This window comes from Marasmius oreades, chromosome 5, assembly GCF_018924745.1.
Source record: "Marasmius oreades isolate 03SP1 chromosome 5, whole genome shotgun sequence".
NCBI lineage: Eukaryota > Fungi > Basidiomycota > Agaricomycetes > Agaricales > Marasmiaceae > Marasmius > Marasmius oreades.
The window spans coordinates 1,525,342-1,551,493 of NC_057327.1; the positions used below are offsets into that span (position 1 = coordinate 1,525,342).

At 46.6% G+C, this 26,152-nt stretch overlaps 6 protein-coding genes across 9 annotated transcripts; 3 read left to right on the forward strand and 3 right to left on the reverse strand.

The window, feature by feature from the left end:
- Positions 1-4,026: 4,026 nt before the first annotated feature.
- On the reverse strand, positions 4,027-5,316 carry E1B28_008515 (uncharacterized protein; the record flags this gene model as incomplete). The annotated part of the gene is made up of 4 exons (XM_043153328.1): positions 4,027-4,344; positions 4,400-4,597; positions 4,659-5,144; positions 5,203-5,316. The coding sequence occupies 4 exons, from the start codon at positions 5,314-5,316 to the stop codon at positions 4,027-4,029; spliced, it is 1,116 nt and encodes a 371-aa protein (XP_043008612.1).
- Positions 5,317-6,350: 1,034 nt separating this feature from the next.
- On the reverse strand, positions 6,351-9,723 carry E1B28_008516 (uncharacterized protein). Its single transcript, XM_043153329.1, has 16 exons — positions 9,447-9,723; positions 9,073-9,211; positions 8,680-9,013; positions 8,545-8,614; positions 8,271-8,466; positions 8,195-8,203; positions 8,099-8,128; positions 7,981-8,039; positions 7,821-7,905; positions 7,619-7,763; positions 7,518-7,560; positions 7,439-7,447; positions 7,348-7,385; positions 7,263-7,286; positions 6,759-7,189; positions 6,351-6,704 (listed from the first exon to the last, which is right to left on the reverse strand). The coding sequence occupies exons 3-15, from the start codon at positions 8,739-8,741 to the stop codon at positions 6,904-6,906; spliced, it is 1,056 nt and encodes a 351-aa protein (XP_043008613.1). The 5' UTR covers positions 8,742-9,013; positions 9,073-9,211; positions 9,447-9,723; the 3' UTR covers positions 6,351-6,704; positions 6,759-6,903.
- Positions 9,724-9,736: 13 nt separating this feature from the next.
- On the forward strand, positions 9,737-12,707 carry E1B28_008517 (uncharacterized protein). Its single transcript, XM_043153330.1, has 11 exons — positions 9,737-10,263; positions 10,315-10,339; positions 10,392-10,506; positions 10,554-10,613; positions 10,663-10,692; positions 10,750-11,122; positions 11,177-11,250; positions 11,311-11,391; positions 11,444-11,819; positions 11,873-12,253; positions 12,315-12,707. Exons 1-11 carry the CDS (start codon positions 9,790-9,792, stop codon positions 12,462-12,464), a joined length of 2,139 nt encoding a protein of 712 aa, XP_043008614.1. The 5' UTR covers positions 9,737-9,789; the 3' UTR covers positions 12,465-12,707.
- A 400-nt stretch (positions 12,708-13,107) lies between these two features.
- On the forward strand, positions 13,108-15,828 carry E1B28_008518 (uncharacterized protein). The gene is made up of 8 exons (XM_043153331.1): positions 13,108-13,321; positions 13,376-14,229; positions 14,287-14,416; positions 14,474-14,508; positions 14,564-14,597; positions 14,663-14,856; positions 14,916-15,376; positions 15,427-15,828. The coding sequence occupies exons 2-8, from the start codon at positions 14,138-14,140 to the stop codon at positions 15,819-15,821; spliced, it is 1,341 nt and encodes a 446-aa protein (XP_043008615.1). The 5' UTR covers positions 13,108-13,321; positions 13,376-14,137; the 3' UTR covers positions 15,822-15,828.
- A 555-nt stretch (positions 15,829-16,383) lies between these two features.
- Positions 16,384-18,506, forward strand: E1B28_008519 (uncharacterized protein). 2 transcript variants are annotated; one of them, XM_043153333.1, is made up of 6 exons: positions 16,384-16,654; positions 16,714-16,851; positions 16,919-17,473; positions 17,534-17,733; positions 17,793-18,422; positions 18,493-18,506. In XM_043153333.1, exons 1-5 carry the CDS (start codon positions 16,526-16,528, stop codon positions 17,806-17,808), a joined length of 1,038 nt encoding a protein of 345 aa, XP_043008617.1. In that variant the 5' UTR covers positions 16,384-16,525; the 3' UTR covers positions 17,809-18,422; positions 18,493-18,506. The 2 variants fall into 2 exon arrangements, with proteins under 2 accessions (XP_043008617.1, XP_043008616.1); XM_043153332.1 differs by having other exon boundaries at positions 16,919-17,733.
- A 657-nt stretch (positions 18,507-19,163) lies between these two features.
- Positions 19,164-21,111, reverse strand: E1B28_008520 (uncharacterized protein). Of its 3 annotated transcripts, XM_043153334.1 has the most exons (9): positions 21,046-21,111; positions 20,723-20,979; positions 20,627-20,669; positions 20,369-20,570; positions 20,217-20,319; positions 20,011-20,152; positions 19,828-19,945; positions 19,691-19,771; positions 19,164-19,633 (listed from the first exon to the last, which is right to left on the reverse strand). In XM_043153334.1, exons 2-9 carry the CDS (start codon positions 20,826-20,828, stop codon positions 19,364-19,366), a joined length of 1,065 nt encoding a protein of 354 aa, XP_043008618.1. In that variant the 5' UTR covers positions 20,829-20,979; positions 21,046-21,111; the 3' UTR covers positions 19,164-19,363. The 3 variants fall into 3 exon arrangements, with proteins under 3 accessions (XP_043008618.1, XP_043008620.1, XP_043008619.1); XM_043153336.1 differs by having other exon boundaries at positions 19,164-19,771; XM_043153335.1 differs by lacking the exons at positions 20,723-20,979; positions 21,046-21,111 and having other exon boundaries at positions 20,369-20,628.
- Positions 21,112-26,152: the final 5,041 nt, after the last annotated feature.

The window sequence follows — 26,152 nt, forward strand, 5'->3', positions numbered from 1 at the left end:
ATTTAAAATATGGCATAGAATATCGGTCGATTAGGTATCAAGAAAGTCAGATTTAAGATAAATAAAAATTGACAGTATAGGTTTTTAAGGTCATAACCGAGATGAGATAGTGATGTACGAGAGCAACATATGATCCTGAGATATGAGTTGATCATTGATGATTGCACACTAAATTAGTGTGCTTTGGCTTCTGCTAGCAAATACTAGTATCATAAAAGGCAGATGGCAGGGGATAATATATGGTAATTGCAACAAAAGAGGACATTAAGATCCCAAATTGGCAGGTATCGCGAACCTAAAGTGATATTTTTTGGAGAATCTTGTACGAGATCATGATGAAGAGGATGCCATAAGTATAGGTATGGCCGCATAGGTAAATTGTAGGTACGGAGAGAGCATCATGACCAAAGACAATACCATGATCATAAGTGAATCTCTCGGAATTGAAAAAAATATTTTGTCGGAGTACATTCCAGACGTCGCCAAATGTGGAGCATAAGAGCTTCGATGACGCCTACAAATGGTATCGAGTACTGTGGGAGAAATCAGAGACAGTAGTATATGTGAGGGCCCGGAGCCCTTGGGTGACAACTTGGTGGTGTCAAAAGCCCAAAGGAATATAATCGCAGAAAGAGAAGTATGTTCAAGCCCCGTGCGAGTTCGCGTTCGCGACAAGAAAGGGAAAAAATAAAGAACATATAATAAAATAAAACAAATTACAGGAAGGGTAATCGCAAATCCTAAGTGTGGAGAGGGTGTAGTTATAGTGAGCTCAAATTGGTGTCTCGCAAGTGTAGATATGAGAAATCATAACCGTGTATGGTGATAGAGGGAAAGAGGGGATTGTGAGCTGTGATCATACGGGAAGAACGAAGGCGCCGTCAAGAAGAAGTAATAATTTTATCTTAGAGACCTGAGCGTCATCTTAAAAAAGAAAAAAAAAAGAAAAAGAGAGGGCTTCGTAAATCCCAAAGACATATTGTAATCACAAAGAGGGCAATTGTATACCCAAGTAATATGATTAATTGCAGAGAGGGAGAGAATAATGTGAAGCCCGAAATGGTATCGTTCGCAGAGAGAGAATCATATACATACATCATCGTCATAATCACAGAGAAAAAGACGGACATCATAATTCAAGCAATAAGTGTTGTGATCGCGGAGAGGAAGAGTACGTTGGCATCGCAAAACAAACGACATCATTATAAATTATTCATAAATGTAGGGAGGATAATTGGGCATCATGAACCCCAAGCAATATCGTGATCGTAGCGAGTGCGTGGGCCGTACAAAACAAGTGATACTATAATCACAGGGAGGGAGAGTGGGCATTGCAAGACGAGTGATATTGTCATTGCAGAAAAATTATGTGAGCGCTGGAAAATAAGGAATATCATGATTGCGAAGAGAGGTGGGACATCATAACCCAATCGGCATTGTAATGGCAGCAGGAGCGGGCATTGAACCCGAGAGACATCTTGATGCAAGCGAGGTCGGGCATTGTAAACCTAATTGCAGAGATAGGACATCATGAACCCAGGCGCAAAGTGTAAAAGCAGGGTGGGTATCGTAAATCCAAAGAGAAAGAGAGGATATCATAAACCCCTTGCGGAATCATAATCGTAGAAGGGCAAAGGCATCATAAACCCAAATGATATCATAATCGCGGAGAGAGGGTATCATAGACCCCAAACGATATTGTAATCGCAGAAGGAGAAAAAAGGCGATCGTACACCCATGGGATATCGTAACTGCAGAAAAAAGAGAGGACATTGTAGAGCCCAGTGATATCGTAACCGCAGAAGGAGAGGACATCGTAGACCCGAGCGATATTGTAATCGCAGAGGAAGAAAAAAGCGATCGTACACCCAGGAGAGAGAAGGTCGTACGCCCACGTGATATCGTAACTGCAGAAAAAAGAGAGGACATTGTAGAGCCCAGCGATATCGTAACCGCAGAAGGAGAGGGCTCCGTAGACCCAAGCGATATCGTAATCGCAGAGGAGGAAAAAAGGGATCGTACGCCCACGCAATATCATAATCGCAGAAGTAGAGAGGGCATCATAGACCCGAGCGATATCGTAATCGCAGAGGAAAAGGGCAATCGTACGCCCACACGATATCGTAATCGCAGAAGGAGAGAGGGCATCATAGACCCGAGCGATATCGTAATCGCAGAGGAAGAAAAAGTGATCATACACCATGCGATATCGAAGTCGCAGAAGAAGAAAGGGCAATCGTACACCCACGCGATATCAGAATCGCAGGAAGAGGGAGGGCAATCATATACCCAAGCAATATCGTTAATCGCAGAGAGCGGGAGGTCGTAAAAGAGAAGCGATATCGTGTCATAGAGAGGGGGTGCAATCGTAAACTCGAAATGTTATCTCCTTCTGTGATTGAAGGGTACCAGAGTGATATCGGAATCGACAATGAAGAGAAAAAAGAGGATCATGTCGTGGAAACTAAAGGCCAGTCGCGGGGAGAAGGACAACATGAGGGATGAGGCAAGGTAGTGACGAATGGCGAATATGGGTCAACGCCCGCACTTCGGCGAAGACGATTAAAGGCAACTTTAATATTGCGTCCTCTAACTTTTCCCATGCGATCGGCGTTATCTGTAGTCCGAAATGACAAAACGAGAAGAGGATATCTGCCAGGAGGCAAATGAAGTGGCGTCGTCGCAATGCATTCCATCGAAAGTACCCGTATCACTGGTTTCTATCTGATTCCCCATCTACGATGAATTCGCCTCCGGGATCAGAGACAGCGATGTCGATATATTAGGATGAAGTTTTAAGGTAAGTTTCGACCTGAGGTAGTAGAGGGAGGTGAGGGCGACGTAGGCCAGAGGAATACCATGGTCATGTAGAGGTGTCATAGTTGTGAGGGTGGTAGGTGGCAATGAGTGGGGGGAAAGGGGATGATTAGAGGTAGAGGGCGGCGCACTACCTGTTTGTGGTCGTCGTCGGAAGAACGGAGGGTGAAGGTCAGAGGTAGGTAGCGTTCTCGGGATAGAGAATTCCACCCAGGTGCTAAAAAAAGAATCCCCCAACACCTCTGTAACCTGGTATGGGGTATGTATAGGTTGGGAGATGGGCTGGCACCAGGCGGAGGGCGGTCAAATCAGAAATCGGAAAGGCGATATCGATGTGTGAGGTGGTCGTCATGCCACGTAACGTCAAATGACATCTCGGCAAGGAGTGGTGGTTGGTTGAGATAGTGACAGTAGGGAGAGAAGCTTCGGTCGTTATAGAGATTTGTCGTGCTTTTCCGTGGAAGCGCTAAGGCAGGGTGATAAAGTGACGTGAGAGGAGGAACGGTACTGAACAGAACGTAGATTGATTAAAAGAGCCCTGCTCGAGGGCCCGTGACGATCCAGATGAGGACTGAGAACGCGGCGCAAAATCGCTCGCAAAGACATATGGTTTCTTCCATATGACGCGTCGAGGTTAGAGGCGGGGTTGGAATACTCGTCCTATGTCGCGCGTTATGGTTGAGACGGCTGCAAGAGTCTGTAAGTCATTGACATGACTCTAAAAGAGAGGTTAGAGAGATATATAGTGGAGTAGAATTGAGATCTATGTCATGAAAGTACTCAGCTTTGTGCATATATGCAGTCCCTTAGCCCCCGATGGTCTCTCTCGTTCTAATTCAATAGCTCAAAGTTGCCTTCTGACTGTTCTCAACTGCCTTAGAAGGTTAAAATCGTCAAGACGGTACAAGCTTTGCGTTCTCGTCAGTCGAATCTTTGGTCTCTTGAAGTTCGTTGATGGTTTTTGTGGGTGGGAGGAAAATCATCGGGTGCGCCGAGGGGAGTGATTGTGCGAGCAGTTGTTAGCTACACGTTAATAAGCTATGAGAGAATAAATTTTGAGACGAGAACGAGAAAAAAGACGACGAGAAAAAAGGGGAGAAAGCAGGGAGATGAGCGCGCGACGGAGGAGAGAGACGAGGAGCTGAGTAGCAGTGTGCAAACGCAAGGACGCGTTTGCACGTGGTACGATCTTATCGCGCATCTCAGTCGCTATCTTATCCTCTGATAAGTTTCTCGTGCCTCGGCCCTTATCTCGGACTTTGCAATTTTCTTTGGTCGTCGATTGTTATCTGTGTCTGATCCATCGGAAACGTCGATAACGCGTTTCTTTCCCTTGCGCTTTGCGGGAGGCTTCCTGGACCCAGAAGGACCATCCGATTCGTTCTCTGAGCCTGAAGCGACCTTCGACCCTCTGCCACGACGTGACTTTTCTGTAACCGGAGGAGTCCAACGCGGAAACTCGCTTGTAAGCTTGCGTTGAAACTCCTCTTCGTAGTTGACGCATTTCATTTTCCACGCTATGATGGCCTAGAAAATGACGCATGAGAGGAGTGAACGGGCCGATTAATGACGGAAGACTAACCTCTTCTCCACGCACGAACGCTTCGTTAACTTGCTCTGGGGTTACCGTTCGGTCCTCTTTGCTGTTCATCAATCGCAGATATTCTTCAGCTTCGAACTGACGGTTATGTCCTGGTCTGTTTCGAAGGTGGATTCGAATGCGCTTGTCTCTCCGTCGCTTGTTTTTGGAGCAGATCGCTCCGATCCAATCCTCTCTGACCTATATGTATCATCATTCAGCATGAGATTTGCAAGAGAAAAGACCTTGTACGAGAAAAGACCTCTAACGGTAAGTTCTTCCAGTCATCGGGAGTTAATGTCTTCCCATAAGAAAATTCGTAATGTCCAACGTAAAGCCATTTACTTTGATCTAGAAAGGAAAAAACCCGGCAAACGCCCAATTTCCAGTACTCGATCGGACTAAGGTCATCATGAAGCTCTCGAAGCGCGAAAAAAAGCCCATGAACACCAGGCAGCGTCGGTAGGAATGGGTTGAGGGCAGATGTCATACAAGCCCATTGGTCAAGGGCAAAACCTTCATCCTCCATCTTTCGCAGGTTCTTTTTAGAAAGAGTTGGAAAAACTCTTTGAGTGTTACCTCCGAATACGTTACTAAGAAAAGCTCTTGATACAGGAAATCTGGTGTCGACCACAGATGCACCTTTGAGAGTAACTTCATAGATTGGAATGTCCTTGAGAAGGGTGTAAGTTGTGGAGGGAGGTAAAAGCTCTATGTCCAGGTATTCTTTTTTGACTTTGAGTTCATTCTATAGCCCCCGATATAATAAATGAACAGTAAAATATAGAAATAACGGTGATACGAACATTTCTAGGCCTTTGTTTGAGAAAAAGACGGGCGGAATCTTCGTCGATAGTCTCCTCCTTCTTTGTAACCAAGCTTTGTTTTAGTCCTACATCGCGAGGCTTATTGTTTGACATGACGAGGCTACGTTCTAGTTGAAGGGTTGAACGTTGAACGTTGAACTGTCCGCCACGTGGTACCGACAAAGGAGAGCTGCCATTCCGGCTTGGTATCGGCGCCTGTACTACCATCCTGCACCAGCTTTCACTGTTTACCGACATTTCTGGACATAAGCATCGGTCTTGTTGGTCGTATACCTCCAAAGGACGTGCTCTCTAAGCGTCAATCTGGAGGACACGAATTTCTGGCCAATTCCGGGTGGAAATTTTCGACAACTACAGGAGGTACTAATTCCTCTCTCTCTCTCCTCTAGGCTCTCTCTTGCTTTGCTTTGATCAAATCCGCGGATCACTTGATAATGCACCCGGAGCGACTTATTCCAAATCGATCTTTTCTGTCAGTCCGCATATACCCTGATTCGTATCACAGCACGTCAAAGCTATCCTGCATCTCTGATCCTGAAACTCGTATGGTGACGGAAGGTCAGTGTATGTATATCCTTTATGTGTTACGGTATTAGCGGTAACGTGGACCATTATGAACCTAGACTGTAACAGGTTTGATCGCGACTAGTCTACGAGCGACGTTTTCCGATTTTGGGACTTCTAGGGAATAGGGTTGGCGTAATTTAAGTTCTGTTGGATGTTGTGTTAGTTTGGATACTGGAACAGAAACAAGACAACTCAAACGAGGTACGGCCTCGTGTGGTCAATTGCTTACAGTGCTCTGTAAGTAAGCGGCCATGGAACCTGAAATGCATGAAGAAGGAGATTTCTAACCACTTCTCAACCTGGATCTCGCCACCGACGCGTCGCCCTTTGACTTACATCCGACCGCAGCTTTGAATTCTACTAAAACTTCCAAGCTTCCAAGCCCCCGATGACTCAAGAGCGCCAGGTCGTACATGAATCTTCGCGTCCAGTTCGCGTATGCAGCGGGAGGAATTTTTGACAGAAAAGGTACGCATGTGTCAGACCTTTCACATCGGCAGGCTTTATTCCTGTTGGGTACTCTTTCACGATGGCAGAGTTATTCTCTGTATCGGGTTTGTACACATATGAATTCAGTCCTATATGTCTCTACGTCCATCTCAGTGATATCGAACATCGTCTATACGCTAATCGACACCACTCGCAGCTGTTCATATCTACTCGGAAGTATTCTGCCCTATCCGCCCAGCACAACAAGCACACCCACGGCCACAGGAAAACGAGAGATATCATTACATGTCTTCCAGTCTCTTCCATCCATCCTCCGCCCAGTCCAATACCTCATTTCTCGGGGTTCAGCCCAGGGCTATGTTTAGTCTGGGAAATGGTCTGTGTGGAATGGAGGTAAAACTTATTTCTTGTGGTACTTGGCATTTCAGATTCTTCATGCATCTATTCTTGTTTCATTTCTGTTTCTGAGCATGTGCTGAGCTTGAGCACGACGTTGATCACGAAGTCGATTTAAGTACCTCCAAAACTCATATATTCGGACCACCAATCGCTCTTTCCTCTCCTTCCTCCCGCTTGTTCTCATGTCTCGGCTAAGTATCAGATATATTAACTGGATATAGTTCCGATGAAAGGAAAAATAAATAAAACCGGTCTCGCCAGGATCTAATTGACAATACTACTCATCTCATATTCTTCATTCATATCCCGACTGTTGCCATCCGACCACTCGGTAGACGGACCTTCCTCCGACTTGAAGATTGTATCCGGTAAGGGCACCGCAAACTCATCCCCTCCTATCCGAGTGAGGAAACTCGTTGTTCCGCCTACAGTGTAGAAGTTGCTTATCATCTGGGTAGTATTCACCGTGGTGAAGATGTGGGAATGGGGGTTGCGACTGGAGCGTGAAGCTCCTTGAGCATCGGCGGCGACACGGAGGTTGACCAAGAGCCTATGGAGTGATACAGACGAGCAGGGTGAGCGGAGGTTCGGGTAAATTTTAAGGTTTTAAATGTAGCACATACCGAGAGACGAGTATGGTTCTTATTCTGCATTGAGAGTGGACAGTCAGTATTGACTAGCATGGATAATTGTGATACGGATACCGACATTGACGCGAACGGGGCGTTGATAACGCTCAGATCGGGCTGGAAAAGCAGATGTAAGTATGAGCGAGTCGCCGAGAGGGAGAGAAATCTACCGGAGCGAGCTAGAGAAAGTTGAAATAGACAATGCAATGGTCCAGTTTAAGCCTTTCATAAACCAGAAACGAAACGTACCGTCATCAGGAATGCGTTCGTTAGGTTAACGATAAAGATGACACTGTTCCAAAGTCAGAAACAAGGAACTCAGGGGAGGAAATTCGAACTCGCCCACTTACGCGAAATACAAGGTTCCGTCTCGGGTAACCAGCGTCAGGAGCGGAATCAAGGAGCTATGTATACGGTAGTAAATCGCTCGACCAAGTGTTAAAGCAAACACCGTGGCGTCAAATACCAGGCTTGCAATATAGACCGAAGGCAACCCTGAGTAGGTAGATCCATTGGTAAAAGTTCAGAATTAAGGTTTAATTTGAGACATACGGAGACCAGTTCCTGGTTTAGGTTTGGGTATACATCCGATGAATCCCTGTGGTAGTTTGGCTGCACCACCCGCTGGGATCGCCCACTATAAGAGGAACTCAGCAATCAGCACGGAGCGAGGTGGTACCAGCGGCGGCGAGGTTGAGCTAGAACAACACACCCCGATAACGACGAGGTGTCCAATGAAAATTGGGACCGTGAGCCAGAGCACCCAGGTGACTGCAGAAGAGGGAGGATCGAGTCAGAAGATAGTCGAGGGTTGTTGCAGCTGATCAGACCTCGAGAGTAGATTGCGTGGACTCGAAGAACTAAGGATAAATTGAGTCCTTTTTACTAAGGAGGCCACTTCCAGCTTCTAGATTGAAAGCACTGACTCATGATAACTGTTGAGAGAACCGGAATTCAGCCCCGGATTAAAAAGGGGGGGAAACTGAAAGTATGAAAACTCACTTCCAGTTGCAAACCTGATAATCCACCCGATACCGACTGGTAACCAGATCCAATTTTTACACGCATCTCCAGCCCAGTAAGGATCGTGCAATGCGACCAAGTAGATGAGCGAGACGATGAGCGATGCGTATCGGGAAGTCAAGAAGAGCCAGAAAGGAATATTCTTCTCCCTTTGCCAGATGTATTTTATTTCGTCCTGATCAAGGCAAAGAAGACCAAGGTAAAGGAAGTAAGTTACAACGTCTGAGAAGCGCTAAGTAGCAAAACGACGCACATCAAAGGTGAGGACATGGTCGAAACAAAGTAGGACCGTGGATGCGAGAGCATGATACTTATTCGCCAACCTAACGTGATGCTTGATTCAGTCAAATAGTATGGGCTGTGTTCTCAGAAGGATGAAAGGACATACAGATGGGCATAAGCTGTTGTCAATTGCTTGAGAGCCTCGGGTGTAAGAGCAGACGGGTCCATCGCAATTCCTTGGGCAGCGGGATGTTGGAGGGGAGAATTTCGAAGTTGAGGAAAGTGAAGGATATTTAAAAGTAGCCCTGTAATACAGTCTACTGCAGCGAGTATCCATTATAATACCACGCCTATTATATACGCGTCCGAGCGCCTTGCACAACATATCCGACCTCTCGGGCCAGTCATGAAATGTTCCACGGTAAACAAAGAGACTGCCGCTTCATGGCACGTGGCGTATTCTCTGAAAGGTATTCAGCATGCCAATAGCCATGGAGAGCCTGAGAGTCACAGACATCTGTCAGAGAATGAATACATAGGGTAGAACAGAATAGAATACTCGGATGTCTCCGCGAGTACTTGAGGTGAACGAGTAACGCCAAATCGTTCCTTGTCAAAGCTCTGCTCCACATCCCGGGTGTTGGAGAACCTCCGGCCTTGGAAGCTGGAGTCGCATCCGGGAGAATTCGTTTCCTGTGCTGCCACCGTCAACTTGATCAATATTTCTATTTCACACAAAGTTGCAAAGAAAACGGATCATGGTCTGAGGAGAAAAGAAATCCCGGCTTGCGGTATCTCGTTGTCCAGTCTTGGTTCAAAGGCATGTATCAGCTCTGGCAACGCCGTCACTGTACAACTCCCTGAAGGACAAAGAATGTGGTTGCCGACGATGATAGTGTATCGCAAAAAGAAAGGAGTCGTTCATCGACTCACCGTAGTTACCTTCTGTGTAGAAGCGTAACCCCAACCTGACCCCAACAATGAATGTCACGAACAGTATTCGAGTTCCCACGAGATTGGCGAAGAGAGGAATCCGGAGTCTGCTTTCCAGCTTGGTTCAGGAAGGAGGCCGTGGCGCATCGATATTCGTCTTCCCAAAGGGCAGTCGGTAATAACGACACCATGGCTCGGACATTGTAGTCGATGATAACAGCTTGTATAGCGAATGAAAACAATTTATCCGATGATGGAAGTGAGCATGCGACGCGGCAATAAACAAACTCGTGGCCGACGCCATCATCGTCGTCGGCCACCACCTTCTATCGTCTGGAATGCCATGAACGATGAACTCGACCATCACGAGCCCCCTACCGCAGCTGCCTTAATACCTTTAGACCCAGATTGGCGTCCAATATTCCACAATTCCGATAATCAAGTCGTCTTGTACAATCCAACCTCTCACGCTCTTTCTATTCGGCAATCTGGTCAGTTTTCCAGAAAACCTCGACCTCCATGTCCCTATTGCAAACAGACGTTACCTTTGGGATTTGAACCGGATTCGTTATTCGACGGTCACGATGAATCCTTGGATGCCGAGCCAGTTTTGTACTCAAGAACATCAAACTATTTCAGGTTGTTGGCTGTGGCGAACGAGACGACGACAGGAACGTCAAGGCCACCTTTGGAATCCTCTTTTCAAGAGACGAGCTCGTTCCCGCCTGGAATGCTGGCAGAAGGTTATTTCAAGGCTTTCTTTCAGGAGGAATGTAGGTTAGGCATGGGTGCCAATGGGAGTGTGTATCTCTGTCAGGTACGAGCCTATTCAAAGTAGATTTCGGACAAGGTCAAGAACGTTTGTTAGCATATGTTGGACGGAAACCCTCTTGGTGTGCATAGAACGATTGTAGACTTTGGCAATTACTCACCTCATTCAATCAGGTCACTTCGCTGTAAAGAAAATTGCGGTCGGAAATTCGCATTCATATCTTCTCAATATCCTTCGTGAAGTTCGACTTCTGGAGAGGCTCCATCATCCGAATATCATCACTTACCAGTGAGTGAGCATCTCATTCTCAAAAGCCCAAGTTTGACGTGCTCTAGCCATGCTTGGCTAGAATCTTGTCAGTTCTCTGCATTTGGACCCAAAGTGCCAACTTTACAGTGAGTCTACGGAAACTTGGATTTGATTCATCATTCAGTCTTTCATTAGCATATTGATGCAATGGGCCGAAGGTGGAAGGTGAACGATCTCTTCCTTGGCTTTGGAATATTCTTTGCTCAGCTATTCGTCCTGTAGTCTGGACGACTTTATTGACGGTCGACAAGGTCAAGCCAGTCCTATCACCATTCACCACCGTAATAATCATGCTCAGAATCCCTTCGAACCCTCCCCTACACCCTCTCCTTCCACTGATAACCCGCCAATGCACCCTTCTCCACCAACCTCCGATCGAAGCTCAACTTCCAGGGCTGCTAGGATACGGGCTTTCCGAGAGTTTCAAATGGCCTCCCCAGAAGAGAAAACCCGTTTGCGTAGGATGGGCTTGGGTGGAGGTGGAGATGGAAACAGATATAACAATAAAAGCGAGGGTTGGAACGCGATACATCTTTTGAGCGCTGACGAGGTGAAAAGCTTGTTTTGTGATGTAGTCGACGGTCTAGCTTTTCTGGTTCGTTCGAATTGCCCTCACTTCCGTGTTTGTCGACCGACCCCCCTGTTACAGCACAATAAATCGATTCTCCATCTAGACCTCAAACCCGGAAATGTACTACTGACATGGGACGATGGAAGATTGGTGTATGTGACATTTCTTATCTTGTGGTATTGGCGATTAACACGAACCATGTACATACAAAGTCCACGAGCGATGTTATCCGATTTTGGGACTTCCCGGGACATGGTCTCAACCGGAGGCGTAAGATCGGGAAATACGGGAACGTAAGTTTGCTAGGACACTAATGCCGTCTCGCTCTCTGACGTCCAACTTAAGACTGGAATACACGGCGCCAGAATCGTTACCTTCCCCTCAAACAGGCCTCCTACAGCAAATCGACTCCAAGGCTGACATGTGGTCGTTGGGGATGGTGCTCCATAAGATGTTGTTCTTCCGACTACCGTATCGATATGCTAGTCGAGGGAACGAAAGGGAGGTCACAGCGGGATTAGAAGAAAGAGAGAAGATGGATAGATTAGAGAAGGAAGTGTTGAACTATCCAGGGTTCAAGTTCGACCAATCGATGATGGCTGCGCTAGAGGCGAGGCAGATGCCTCGGGCTGTCTTGTTACTGCTGGAGAATCTTCTAAATCCGATACCATCGCAGCGGCCGACAGTTGAGAGAGTTTCCAATGTCATAAAGACGGGGAAGGTGGGGTTTACCTATCTCGTTGAGTTTCAAAGCTACTTACATTTCCACATCAGTTTAACCCACTTAGCCCTGATACCACGACCTCTCGACCGCGCCGACAGAGTCTATCCCGGGACAATCGCCAGGAAAACCATCGACTTCCTGTCGTTCACCGTCCGCCCTCTCAATCCCGGCTACCTCCGAGTCCTGTATCTTTCTTGAGGAGAAGGGATTCTGCTGACGGGTCGACCACGTCAGAATCTGAGGAATATCACGACGCTGCTCCAGGGCATATAAATCCTGAAAAGGTGCCCTTATTGGGTTTACCTGCACCGACAACCATCGATAGGGAGACGAAAAGAATGGAGTTCTGGCACAATCGACCTTTCTGTCTAACCCCCAGATGGAGGACGATTGGAATGAAAGCCTTCAAATCCTGTCTGCTGGTTGTCAAGGTGTGTAATTCCAATTCATATTCGGTAAATGCAACACTGATAACGAATAACGTCAATCTAGGTTGTTAATCTACCTACGTACCTTGGGCTACGAATTACCCTGGTGGGGTTGGCCATTCTGGACATGCTGTTAGACTTTGAAGGAATTAACGCATTGTGTGGTTCGGTTGTGCTGGGGCTGATACACTTGGCAGTTTTGAAGAGTTGTTGATTATCCGTGTTGATGATGTCTGTGTTTTAAAGTCGGAAGCGTGAGTGGTACGCCGATCCCTCACGTTTTTCCAATGCCAATGACAGTGGTCGTGACTCTTATACCTCTATATCGTATATGAAATTGCCAGTGTCATGGATACCACCGTTGTATTCTAAAATATGGACTTCGTAGCCCCTGATGGCCAGGATCTCGTTGATGCGGGAAAGGTACTTATAACGTATCTTATTTCTCCGAACGACCTGCAGCTGGCTCTTGCAAGATTTGGCAGTTACTTCGGTCTAAACATATCGGGCCATGCGTCCTAAATATTGCCCATTTATTGCGCCTAACAAGTTTTGCAAAAAAGGGGTGATAAAGGTATGAATCGTACCCCAACGATGGGACAGTGGTCGCGATATCCAGTGAGTCTGAGTAACCTCTACCTGCCACATCCGTCAGGCGCCAAAGTACCTTAAACTATTATTGTACGTTGGGTCCTTCTGCATCCTACGGGGTTCTTCGAAGGATGTAAATCCCTAATGATAATACCTCGCCTTCAAAGTCCGCCCGAACGGCAATCAAAAAGAAATAAATTAGCAAGATGTAAGTAGCGGACCAGCGGTTGAAACGTTGACCGGTGACCAGCGCCTAACCTTTTATGATTACAAACTCCACCATGTCAACAATGGAACGTGTATGAAGCCCGTCGTTTGACCCTCATCGTCTGCAAGAGACTTCCTCCTAGCAATGGAATGACGTCTGAGTTGACCATAGGAACCGAACCATGAATATTCAATTAAACGAACCTCGTCTTAGAGCTACTCAACGGGTAACAGCAGACATTGTGGTTCGTTAATCACTCCAGTTTCAATAGAGTACGTACAGGGGGTAATCTCTCGCATCGAGCTTGACCTCTTGAATTCATCCAGTACACTAGTCGTCGATCTTCCCTTGGAAGCCTACCTCGTGCGGAATGCAAGCTTGTACCGATACACAGCAAGTCAGTCAGTGTCCTTCGGAAATGGAAACCCGGACCTTGAGGAGTGCGACAATCGTTCGGTAACCCACACTGCACCCACGGTGGAAAATGCAACACCAGCGTGGTCAATCTTCAAAAGCAACAGAAGCCTCACGACAAAACGGACCATTCCTGACACACAAACCGCCATTCCCGAGGGCGCTCGTCGATACTTGATGACAGACTTGCTGTTGGGGAGTCTTTGATATGCTGCCAGCTTGCCATACTCAAATTCACGTTTCTGGTACAAGTGATACATCTCTTTTCAATTATTCGATGGCTTGGCTCTGGTTCCTGGGCTGTGAATTGCATGGTGATTCATGGACATCAAGAGCACTATGAAGCGGCGATCATCATCGAACCGTAGAAGCGGCATTCTGGCAAAAATTGTGCACACATCCAACCAGGACACGCCGACATGCGTCGAAAGCCTGTTCTGTCGATCGCAACTCTGCCCTTCTGTTGTAGGCCAAGCTACTACGAGAAGTCGCACCATCCGATAACCTTATGCCTGACTGCCCATCCGCGCCTCAACTGGGCCTCGTGCGGAGAAGAAGAGGGCGACGTATAAACATGGCGTCCTATTTCCGACCTCGATGTCATCCTTACCTCCACACGAACCCATTACTTCTCTCTACCATCTCTTCGTCCTTCTCCCAGTTTTGCAAAAACGATGCGCAGAAACACTCTGAACCAAGCTCAAGTCCCGACTCCAGCGCCTGCTACAGCAAAGCGTAGAAAGGCTACAAGGACAGCGACGTCTAGGTATGAGCTCAGAGCTACGCTACTCAGCATATGCATATGACTGACCTCTCCCTACAGTAGCTTTACTTTACCCTCGATGCCAGCTATTCCCACACTAAATACTAGACCCGCCATCCCATCGCGTCCATCCACACCTTCGGTCTCGACATTACCTCTGAGGCCAGCAACACCAACATTGCAGCCCAAGGTGGGTGAATATTCAGTTTGAGACAAGACCATAGGCTGAGCGTATTTCTCGTTGTAGACCGTCGTAGTCGAAGAGCCCAAAGTGACCATCGCGTACGTGGCTAGCTCTCTGATGGTCCTTTTATAGCTAACCCTCAATGTGATGTAGCGTCATGGGAGCTACCGGCAGCGGGAAAACGACTGTATGTTCAAACCTTTTCTAGCTTCCATCGCTCCCTCAATTCACGCTCATTCATGCCTTCCGCAGTTCATCAATCACGCCGGGAAACTTGACCTCCCAGTCGGCCATGGCATCCAGTCTTGTACGAAGACTGTGCAAGCCGCGACGCCTTTCAGATTTGAGGGATATCAAGTAACCCTTATCGACACTCCTGGTTTCGACGACGATACCATCACTGATGTCGATGTCCTCAAAATGGTCGCCGCTTTCTTATCAGATGGGTTAGTACTATGTTTTCTAATTGATCTCTCGGTAGATAACTCACCTAGACGCAACATAGCTACAAAAACAAGAAACCTCTGTCGGGCGTCATCTTTCTTCATCGTATCTCGGATAGACGTGTTGGCGGCGTATCCAGAAGAAACATCAAGATGTTCAAAGAGCTCTGCGGTGAAGACACGCTGAAAAATGTTGTTCTTGCTACTACGATGTGGGAATATGTGGACAAAGAGACTGGTGAAGCACGAGAAACCGAACTCAGGAGTGAAGAAATCTTCTTTAAACCGGTCATTGACAAGGGCGCGCGTCTTGTTCGTCGTCAGAATACGGAGGTGTCTGCACAGAATATCCTTCGTTCGTTGATCGGGAATAAGCCGCTCCCGTTGCAGATCCAGACGGAGATGGTTGACCAAAAGAAGGATCTTTTGCAGACTGCTGCGGGAGGAGAGCTGAGGCGCGATACGGAGGAGCAGATGAGGACAGACGAACTTGAGGCTCGGGAATTCATGGAAAAAATAAAAGGTATGGTGACACGATTGGGGTAACACTGAATGTACTCACTTCAGATTCAGGGGCCGTGTCCGTTTGTGAACAGGAAACACGCGAGGAAGTGTTGAAGGAACAAGACCAGATGCAGGAGGACGTTCGTCGAGCTGAGGAGGAGGCGCTTCATCAGGAGGAGAAGTACAATTTGGAGAAGGAAGAACTCGAAATGAGTCTAGCCCAAGTGCAGGAGGCAGTTGTCAATGACTCTGAAAAGCAGAAAAGGGAGATTCTTACCCTCCAAGAACGCTTGAAGACAGCTTGCAATGCGTCGGCGGCCGAACGAGATAAGCTCCAGAAACAGGTCGTGTTGGCCAATCGCCAGGTTCAAGAAAAGCACCCTCAACAATCTACGGGATATTTTACTTCCTATGGCGCCTCTATCGATGGTTTCCTCGGTAACCGACGTGGATTGTGGTGGTAAAGTAGCGATTATTCGCAGGTGGTTGGACGGGTGGAGTTGATGGTTTTACATCCATGATTTCGTGTTTCTTGACCTTTCTATTATACTATGTATGATTTCTTGTAGAATATGTTGCTGCTATCTGACCTTGAGCTTGAAGCTTGAGGCCGGTGAGGCCTTGAGGTCACTGAGCGCTGAAGACCGGAAATTGCCGACCGATTGCAACCGTGCGAATGCAGCAGCAGCCACACATGCGTAAGTCATGCGCATGCACTTCGTTCGTGTTTCACTTCTTTTTTCAAAGCAGCGGAAAGAGCAACGTAAGACTATCATACATATTCAAAAATCAGGAGCGAAGTCTCAACTACCTAGTCTAGTACTATGAGCCTGACTGCTCTGGGTTCTTGAGATCGAGATTCGTAACTGGTGTCGGGGTGACGACTGCCACACTAGCCCTTCAGCACTGTAAATACTGGATGTGATGGATTAGGGATTCGAACAAACGAATGAACTAGGAGAGGAAAAAAGGAAATTCAACGCGAAACTGCTGGACTTTAAAGCTGTATTTCCCACGAATCCCAATGTCGAACTTCGCGTCGCTTGCGCGTCATCCTCAGCTTCTGACCATCCCACTACGGCGGAAACACGCACTGAAGGACAACTTTTAGATACCTAATTTCAAGGGTCTTTTTTGACACAACAGACAACTTGACGGTCAAGGTAGCATGGACACCGACCCCTCGTCGATTAACGGCCTTATTGAAGACTCAAATGAGCACGAACTAAAACCTAAAATAAATTGGGACGATGAGGAAGACATAGCTGCACGTTCTCGTGCTCGAGCAACAGAAAAAGTATGTTCTCAATACGCGCGCCCACGAGAATTCTTCCCATTAACACGTTCAATTAATAGTATCTTGCCGTCGTGAATTCGGCGACTACTCCTCCGATCGACCTGAGAACCGTCAAGGAGGAAGAGATCAGGCCTCAAATTGAATTTGACGATGCAGCAGAGCAAGATGCTTTTGAATGGCTCGAGAGTACGGTTAATGTAAGCCCGATAACCATCATCCACATGTCCGTAGTACTGCTGATTTAACATTCCACGGTCTTCTCAGCCAAAGCTCAAGAAAAAATCCAAACTAGAAGATGTTCCGATCCAAACCATCCACCGCTACATGAAACCCATACCCACTTTTGACGTGGACCGTGAACGAGGCATCGACATCGACTTGGCAGTACCCCGTGGGTTCATTAGCCGGCAGTTTGGAGGTTCTCCTCAAGGAGCATTTCCCAAGGTACGCGAAGATAAGAGGAGGGAAATGATCCGAGATGGTTTCGGGGAAGCAATGTTCAATTTTATGAACTGGGATTACCACCCCTACATGCCAACTCGACCTGGGTTTCCTGGGCTTTACCTGAATATCTGTTCTGCTGATGAGATGGAGGTCGACGACTTGAAGTACGACTGGGAGACAACAAAGGAGGCTGAAGACGAGGAGGTAAAGGTAAAGGTTGAAGACGAGGAAAGAAAGAGGGGAGAGGAAGAAGACTATGATGTTCATCGTGTTTTTGTGCGTCTGGACGCCAACCAATGGCTCTACGTGGGCCAATACAAAATCGAGCACAGAGCCATTTTGTCCAAGGAAGAATGGGATGAGCTGTCCTATGCAGTAGGACTTTCACTTGCTGCTCTGGGTTCAAATTCGGTGATCACTGAACCTACCGTATAGGCAAAGTCCGCTTGGATTAATGGTGCTTTAGTCCAAGGATGGGGGGAAGACATAAGGGCCCGTGTCTTACTCTTGAACCGACCAGGTTCCAGTCGCCGTTGCACTAAACAGGACCTTCACAAGCTTTTGAAGGACAAAGGAAAGGTCAAGAGTCTCAATGTGACAAAGAAATCATGGATTCATTTGATAGGGGGGAATATGTAAGTTGCTTTACTCAATGACCAGAAATTCGGCTGAGGGTCTGATTCCTTCTTCAAAGCGTGTCATGGTCGTGACCATGACCTGTGTCGGCTATCAACATGATTTCCAACGCAAAATCGTGGACAAATACACGCTCTGGTTGGAGGAACAACCCCAGAAGTCGAAGGAGGGCACTCAGACCAAGAAACGTGCCAGGAAGTCGAATGGACGCGATAATAAAGTTCCAAAAGCCAAGAAAGTCAAAACAAGGCGGACTAGGAGTTCAAGTTCGAATGATGACCACCGTCGCCAGTCTGAGTCTGGAGGCTCCGACAGCGAAGACGCGTTGGGATCAGAATACGAAGACAAAGCAGGGAACGACGCAACATCAAAGAACGATGAAGAAATTTTGTATGTTTCGGGTGGTACAAAATCCCGTCCGAGGACTCGTGCTGCTTTGAGATCTGCGTGAGGTCAAGAGACCCCAACTTCCCCAAGTTTCGTTTGCTGCGCACGATCGGCTGAGGTTGGATGTTTGTTACGAACTTTTTGCGAGATACTTCTTGTCAGGTCCATGGAACTCAGAATCACCATACGGAGTTGAAAGGGACTGACCTGTTTGTCTTGAACTTTTGATTACCGTCTACGATACCCAAGGAACTAGATTGGTTCCAATAAAGGCGCAGGTCGGTAGATTCGTATGAGAACGGTGTGCAAGATGGTGACATTCACTCGACATTGTCAAAGATTTGCTCATCAGTCGCTTTGCTTTATTGCAGGGGTGTAACACTGCATAAGTAGTATCAGAGCGCGGGATCCAAGCACGAAGTCACGGCGATTTCAATTGAGCGACGGTAAGCGTAAAAGAGATCGGCCGGTTCCTTCTGAGTTGATTCAAAGACAAGGGAAACAAGTTGTTGACCTACGAGAAACGATGTGAAGTGTTGTAAATGATTCCAAACTGCGGAAAAACAACCCACTGCTCTCCTGGAGAGGTAAGATCCGATTCGAACACGCCGTTTCGAGGCTCTTTCGGATGTGTGATTTGCTACAGCTAACGGCAAGGAGCTTGTATAAATTGACAAACTTCATAGGTCTTGTCCATGTCAAACCAGACAATAAACGCACGTAGCGGATGAAAAACCGGAGTCTGAAGTAACATCTGAAGCACTTTAGATATGTGGTTTACCGAGAGTGCTAATTGGTGCCGGTGAGCCCTCGGATGTGGAACGTACTGGAGGCGAGTCGGAAGAAAAGACTCGCCTGGGGATGAACATAATAGCCAATCAAATACGTTTCCCGTGGAACGAAATCTCGATAAGTCGGATCTTGAAGTCAAACCTGACGGAAGTCACTAATAAGCAACCTGAAATCCGATACCACGGAACGACCACAAAATCTTGTGTCGGGATTTGACCTGGAAGAAGGCTGGAGTTTCTTGGAACCTTTTGCGTTGTTCAAATGAAATCAACAGCGAACATGAATACTTGGAGTGGGAGATGATGCATCTGGATCGCATACCAACTGATGTTACTGTACTTGAGTGAATTGACAACGAATATCATACATTGAAGTATCATCGGGAGACTTAAAATAAGTAGGAGGCAGACAGGGAATCGAATGAAGAAACAGTAGCTGATGCAAGGTGGATTATTCAGGACCGGTTTCCGACTTTCTTTCCTTGACTCCCTCCCAAAGTTGCGGTTCCACTGCAAATGGGGTGCTCGTGAAATGAGTGCTTGCGGAGTTAAATGTCTGCTGGCGTTTATCCACTCGGGGTATATTTTCAGTGGATCGAGTCGCATCCGTAAAACGTAATGGCTGAGAAACTTGCATTGTGCCTTCGTCGGAACTGAAGATGGTGTTGGCATGCGACTTTTCCAAGGAGACCATGATCACAATGAAAGTAGGGTAGATGCCCTAGGACGCGAAGACATAGACGTTGAAAACAGGTTCGTCGTACAATTGTTAACGTACCGTAAGGCTAACAGCGATACCCAGAATCAACACATTTGTAGCGGAAGTCATGACATCGAATCCTGCGATGAGGATGAGTAGCTAAAGCTCTTCAAGTTCAGAGAGGCGAAAAACCAAAGATAAGTATTTCGACACACCCAGACCGCGCAATAGAGAAAGCCACTCTCAACGAGTAAAATGAGAACTTCTTCCGTTCGAGTGGAAGCTTTGGACGTTCTACTTGTGAGCCTGGATTTGATGTGTTTTCGGTAGTTCCTAGCATGCAAGTCATTCATTATTCGACATCCGCTGGGAGGCAAACTCAGGCAGAAACTACCAACCGAACTTTAAGGCCAATCAACAACGTCGCCACAAGATTCGTAATGAGCGGTGGCAACGTCAGCACAAGGGACAGTGTGCTGGGCGCTGGGGTTTCTCGCACGAGATCGAGGGCGGCCTTCGTTCCGTTTCCGATAATAGCACCTAGGAGTAGCAATGAGTTGGCTTGTTTATGGGAGCTTCGAATAAGAAGGCGCAAGAAACGGACCGATCGTGCCTAACATGCATACCGCAAGCAATAGCCTGACTTTCAGACTGTGCTCCCAAACTACCCAGGTTCTCCATACCACGATCACGTCTCCGAGAAGGAACTGTAAGCACTAGTGAGTTCCAGAAGCAAAGAGAACGCGACGCTCCTACATTGATCCTCATTAGGATATTAGAGGCGAGCCGAAGTTCGAGATTAAGTTCCCTCGTCGAGGGTGCGTTCAATCCATATGAACGTGCTTGACGCAGACACATCATCATATCAATAATGATGACGCCAAGTGAGGCAAGGAACATGGCGCTCGTTAGGATAAGAAGCAGGACCCTAGCACGGACTAGACTAAGTCCTTTGCGGCTATTGAACAGTCAGTTCTGACGAGATGTTTGAGCGATATGCCAGTGGGGACCCACAAAAGCAGCCAGGTGGAAACAATGAAAAACAGAGCATGGATTCCTTCCACGGCTGTCAGAATGTGCAGCATGTACATGGGAAAGAAGAGCCTTCACCAAAGAAAAGGAACTCCAATCCGATCCTAATAATGACATGCTGGATGGCAAGAACTTGAGAACTTGTAAGGTGATTGGTGTTCGTCAATGCTGCAACGATGGTCATGGTGGTGGATCAAGAAAGTATAGAAAAACCTCGTGGAGAGCGTATTTAATACTCGCAAGTCGTCACCAGTCCATTAAATCTAAGAATTGTGAAAAGGCTTATTTTATCCAGTCCTGAGTATTTTCTCGTCGGGTATATATATCCCGCATTACTAAATCAAAATCATACAACGGGTCTTGTGAGTCTTCCATTCCATATTATAGTAGAGTATACGTACTATCCAATGATAACCAGACACTCATAGAACTTGGGACTAAGTTGACATAAGGGACCGGTACACCTGATGCAATCACCTAAAGCTCCAACTCCATCCTATATATAATGGGACAAAGAGACCTGATTATCAGCGATTATCAGCGATTATCTCCAAAAAATGATCTATGCGACAGGACCAGGGTAAATTAAAGCGGAGATCGAAATTTCCTGTGCACACGACGCCTTCCACCACTTTTCTCTTTACCCTTTCCCCCACAGCTTGCCTTTTCCCTTCCCTCTGTATCCCTGCTATAGCTTTTTTTTGTTTTGTGAGTGTCTGAGGTACTGTTGTCCTTTTATACTTCTGTTTATTTCTACTGTGTCTAACATACATTTCAGCTGTTATTGCAGATTTTGATTTCCCCTTTGTGCTTGGGGCTTAACTTTTCTTCTTCAGAGATACCAAGTACTTTTTATATTTCTGTTAATTTCTACTGTGTCTGACATATATTATTTCAGCTGTTATTGCAGGTTTCTCTGTTGTTGCAAGTGTCTCTGTTGGGTAATTTTTATATTTCTATACTCTTTTTTTAATAATAATTTCTCATCTCTTGCTGTTTCCATTATACAGTTCTGTTCCTGTGAACCTTCCCCTTCCTTTCCCTGGCTGTACTATTACATTCTTCTTGATTCCATAGAACAAAGCTACCTCCAAAGCAAGCCCACCCCCAGTCCTTTGTTTGGCTGTTGACCAGGGCCTCTGTTTGGATACGACGCTGTGGAGAGTTGGTGTGGCGGGACCGGAAGGGTGCAGATTTTACGATCTCTGCATAGTTGCCCCCAATTTTTTTGCTCTCTTAACACACGTTGTCTTGCGCTGATTTCTGGAGTCTGTTGAATTGTGTTGTACTGCTACGGTTTCCAACTCAGTTATTTCTCAAATCTATTTTGTAACTTCCGTAGCTACAAGCTCAGATTTTGTGACTTCTGTAGCTTCAAGCTCAGATTGTCAGCCATCTGCTTTGGATTCAATCCAAGCTTTCAATTTCTGGCTTTTCTTCATTTCTTTCCATCCTCTATCCTCTATCCCCTATCCTCTATCCCCTATCCCTTTCCATCTCCTATCCCCTATCCCTTTCCATCTCCTATCCCCTATCCCTTTCCATCCTCTATCCCTTTCTATTCCAGCCTCTATATCCCTTTTCTCCCTTACATACTTGATGTGATATGTGAGCCAAGCCTTTTTTTCTGTATTCCAGTCCAGTTCTGATTATAACTTTTTATTATTATTGAAGGTCTATAAATCCCCTTCAGAGTTTTTCTACTTCAAACCAAGATCATAATGCTTCACACAGGTTCGTGTGATCCCCTTAGTAAATTGATTGTGTGCTCATGGTGTTTTTAGTCCTCCTCATACTCCTGAGCGTAATCGGAACTTTGAGCGTGAGCGTCTTCGTCGCCAGCGAGAACTACAGATGACTTCTCCAAGTCATCGCCATCGTCGTCACCCTCCTCAGAGACGTGAACCTTCTCCTACTCCTGTCCACAACACTCCCCCACTTTTGTTTCCATATTCTATGGGTCTTCATGCATCTCATACACCTTCCCCATCATATATTCCTCTTCTACCCCTCACTCCATATCAACGTGCCACTCATATATATGGTTCTCCTGTATCTCATCCACCATTTATGACTGCTGCACAAATCCAAAACCGAAACTATACACATCAACGTGATGAGCATTTTCGACGTCTCTCACCTTTGCAGCAGAATAATACTTTGCTTGCACAAGCTGCACGCGCTGCAGAAAGACGGGAACGGGAGCGATCAGAGCGAATGACAGCACGTGCTGAAGAGTTCCGTGCTACTCAAGCACGACGCTATGCTGAGCAGGCAGTACGTCAACACAATCAACGTCGGGCTCAGGAGCTGCGAGAGCAACGACAACAAAGAGATTTACATTTACAGCAGGAGGAAGAGGAACATCGTTATTATGAACTCCAAGCCCAGGAAAGGCAACGGCAGATGGAGGAGGAGCGTCGTCACCATGAACTCCAGGCCCAGGAAAGGCAACGGCAGATGGAGGAGGAGCATCGTCAGCATGAACTCCAAGTCCAGGAAAGGCAACGGCAGGAAGAACAACAGCAGCGACGCGTAGAACAGCGTCGTCGTCGTGCTCAGCATGAGTTGGAGAGACAGCATCACTTAGGCCGTAGACCATATCAAGAGCCTGAGAGTCGACATAACCTTGGGCTTATGGATGTAGTTTGTCAAAAGTGTCAGGCACTTCATTGGGATGCTGAAAAACTATCAACCTCAACAAGAGCTGTTTCATTATTTGGCAGTTGTTGCCTCCAGGGCCAAATATCTCTCCCTCCCTTCTCCCCTCCCCCTGAACCCCTGCGACGTCTGCTCATTGGCAAAGGACTTGCAACTGACCCTCCTAATGTTGCATCTCAGACCTCAAAGCATTTTCGTAATAATATCCGACAGTATAACTCTGCTTTTGCATTCATGTCATTGCAAGCAAAGGTTGATGAAAGTGTCACACGTGCTTCAGGCCCTTTTGCATTTCGCATATTCGGTTCACTTCACCATCGGCTTGGTCCAATAGGTCCCATTCATCCCAATGGTGCACAGGACTCACACAAGTATGCTCAGCTGTATATCTATGATGCCCAGGAAGCTTTACGTGTTCGTCAGCAACGAAACTCTGACTTGAAGCAATCTGTTATGCAGGAAGTCCAAGACATGCTTTATCGGGAGAATCCATTCATCCAGACTTTTAAGCAAGCTGCAGAAGTGTTACGCGAAAAGGCAGACACAGAGTCTACAGATGTTGAAGTCCAACTACACATGTCAGATGATGCAGATCATCGTCGATACAACCTACCCACTGTTGATGAAGTTGCTGCTGTTATACCTGGTGATGGAACAGATAGACAGATTCTACCTCATCGGGATATTCTTCTTCGCTACCGTGAGGGTGGAATCCGTCATATGAGCCATCTTCATCCCAATTACACACCACTTCACTATGTTCTAATGTTTCCAAAAGGTGACAAAGGCTGGGATAGGGATACACCATTGGTTAATGCCCAAGGACGTAGACGTACCAGATCTGGCTTTCTTTCTCAAACCCTCTATTATGCATATCGTCTACATCGCCGAGCTAATGAGGCTCTTTCCTCTGTATTTTTGGCTGGAAAACTCTTTCATCAGTACATTGTTGATGCTTGGGCTTCAACGGAGCAGTCAAAGCTGTCATGGATCTATAATAATCAGAGGGAGATACGTGCAGAGCTTTATCAGGGTCTTAGAGATACTATCAACCATGATGATCATTCTGGAGATCTTAATGATACTGGACGTCGTGTTATCCTCCCTTCCACACATACCGGCAGTCCACGCCATATGTATCAGCTCTTTCAGGACTCCATGGCTATTTGCCGCTACTACCAGAAACCTGACATCTTTCTTACAATGACAGCTAATCCACAATGGCCAGAGATCAGGGCAGCTATGCCTAAGGACGATGAGGAGACTACAATCGGTATACCTTCAGACTATCCTGATATCATTGCACGGATATTTGAAATGAAGAAGAATGGGCTTTTGAAGGAGATCAAGTTGGGCATATTTGGCAAATGTGTTGCAAATGTCCACACCATTGAGTTTCAAAAGCGAGGTCCGCCTCACATGCATCTTTTGATTTTCCTGGACCCAGAGGATCGTATTCGCACTCCAGCTGAAGTTGACCATATTTCATGTGCTCAAATTCCTGACCCTATCACTCAACCTATCCTATATGAAACTGTCACCAAATTGATGCTGCATGGTCCCTGTGATGAAAGGTGCCAGGATGATCAAGGACATTGCACAAAACACTATCCCAAAGCATTTTCTGAGCAGACTGTCTTTTCTGATAATGGCTATCCTGATTTGGCACGCCCTAACAATGGTCGGACTGTCACAAAAAGAATTTGGGGAGAGGACAGAATATTTACAAATCATGATGTTGTCCCATACAATCCTTATCTCACTGCAAAATACAACTGCCATATCAATGTCGAGATTTGCAACTCAGTTCAGGCAATCAAGTACATCCACAAGTACATCTATAAAGGCCATGATCGAACAACTCTGGAGTTTGATTCACAGGATGAGGTGAAAACCTATTTGGATGCCCGCTATGTTTCTGCTATTGAGGCATCCTGGCGCCTCTTCGAGTTTCATATGCATGCAGAGGAGCCTACAGTATACAGACTACCTGTACATCTCGAGAATCAGCAGGTGGTCTATTACCATCCTGAGGACGATCCTGACCAAGTTCTTTCCCGGGGTGAAAAGGATGATCGTCTGACTGGATACTTTCAACTTAATGCAAGAGATGAGGGAGCCCGGAACTACACCTATCAGGAGATTCCACAGCACTATGTATGGGATGCCAGGTCAAAGAAATGGAAGTCACGTGAGAGGGGTTTTGCTATTGGGCGAATGTACTTTGCTGCACCATCAGCAGGGGAGCGCTTCTATCTCCGTCTGTTGCTGACTGTTGTTAAAGGAGCTACCAGCTTCCAAAATCTTCGCACCATTGGGAGGGGAACACCAACAGCACGGGTGTGTGACACATATAAGGAGGCATGTCTTGCATTAGGTTTACTTGAAGATGACCAAGAGTGGAGGGAATGTCTTCAGGAGGCCTCAGTTATGCATCTTGGGCGACAGATGAGGGACCTTTTTGTTACACTGCTACTTCATTGCCACCCTGCTCAGCCCTTAATATTATGGGAGCAATTTAAAGATAGCCTCTGTGATGATCTACGCCATGCCCTTGAAATACGGCCCAACTTCAATCTCCCTCAGATAACTGCCGACCACATATATGACTATGGCCTCTATCTTATTTCACAGAGCCTACGGGATAATGGAAAAGATTTATCAGATTATAGCCTTCCTGAAGTTGCAAATCCTAATCTGTGGAATGCCATCTTCAACGACAACTATCTCCTTGCTGAGCAGCTTGACTATGACCATCATGCTTTACACACTGTAGTAGAGACAAACAAGCAGCTGATGAATGAGGAGCAGTATGCTATCTTTAATGCAATTTTAGCATCATGCACT

Excerpts from the sequence above, each read along its gene's own strand:
- E1B28_008516 (XM_043153329.1), bottom strand. The coding sequence starts at position 8,741 with ATGGACCCGTCTGCTCTTACACCCGAGGCTCTCAAGCAATTGACAACA. Across the intron at positions 7,764-7,820 it reads TAAACCAGGAACTGGTCTCC|GGTTGCCTTCGGTCTATATT; the intron begins GTATGTCTCAAA and ends CTACCTACTCAG. Across the intron at positions 7,287-7,347 it reads AACGCCCCGTTCGCGTCAAT|AATAAGAACCATACTCGTCT; the intron begins GTCGGTATCCGT and ends CTCTCAATGCAG.
- E1B28_008517 (XM_043153330.1), top strand. The coding sequence starts at position 9,790 with ATGAACGATGAACTCGACCATCACGAGCCCCCTACCGCAGCTGCCTTA. Across the intron at positions 11,820-11,872 it reads ATGTCATAAAGACGGGGAAG|TTTAACCCACTTAGCCCTGA; the intron begins GTGGGGTTTACC and ends TTTCCACATCAG. Across the intron at positions 12,254-12,314 it reads CCTGTCTGCTGGTTGTCAAG|GTTGTTAATCTACCTACGTA; the intron begins GTGTGTAATTCC and ends ACGTCAATCTAG.
- E1B28_008518 (XM_043153331.1), top strand. The coding sequence starts at position 14,138 with ATGCGCAGAAACACTCTGAACCAAGCTCAAGTCCCGACTCCAGCGCCT. Across the intron at positions 14,598-14,662 it reads CCGGCAGCGGGAAAACGACT|TTCATCAATCACGCCGGGAA; the intron begins GTATGTTCAAAC and ends TGCCTTCCGCAG. Across the intron at positions 14,857-14,915 it reads GCCGCTTTCTTATCAGATGG|CTACAAAAACAAGAAACCTC; the intron begins GTTAGTACTATG and ends GACGCAACATAG.
- E1B28_008519 (XM_043153333.1), top strand. The coding sequence starts at position 16,526 with ATGGACACCGACCCCTCGTCGATTAACGGCCTTATTGAAGACTCAAAT. Across the intron at positions 16,852-16,918 it reads GGCTCGAGAGTACGGTTAAT|CCAAAGCTCAAGAAAAAATC; the intron begins GTAAGCCCGATA and ends CGGTCTTCTCAG. Across the intron at positions 17,474-17,533 it reads GGGATGAGCTGTCCTATGCA|GCAAAGTCCGCTTGGATTAA; the intron begins GTAGGACTTTCA and ends CCTACCGTATAG.
- E1B28_008520 (XM_043153334.1), bottom strand. The coding sequence starts at position 20,828 with ATGACCATCGTTGCAGCATTGACGAACACCAATCACCTTACAAGTTCT. Across the intron at positions 20,320-20,368 it reads ATATCCTAATGAGGATCAAT|TTCCTTCTCGGAGACGTGAT; the intron begins GTAGGAGCGTCG and ends TAGTGCTTACAG. Across the intron at positions 19,634-19,690 it reads GTATCGCTGTTAGCCTTACG|GGCATCTACCCTACTTTCAT; the intron begins GTACGTTAACAA and ends TTCGCGTCCTAG.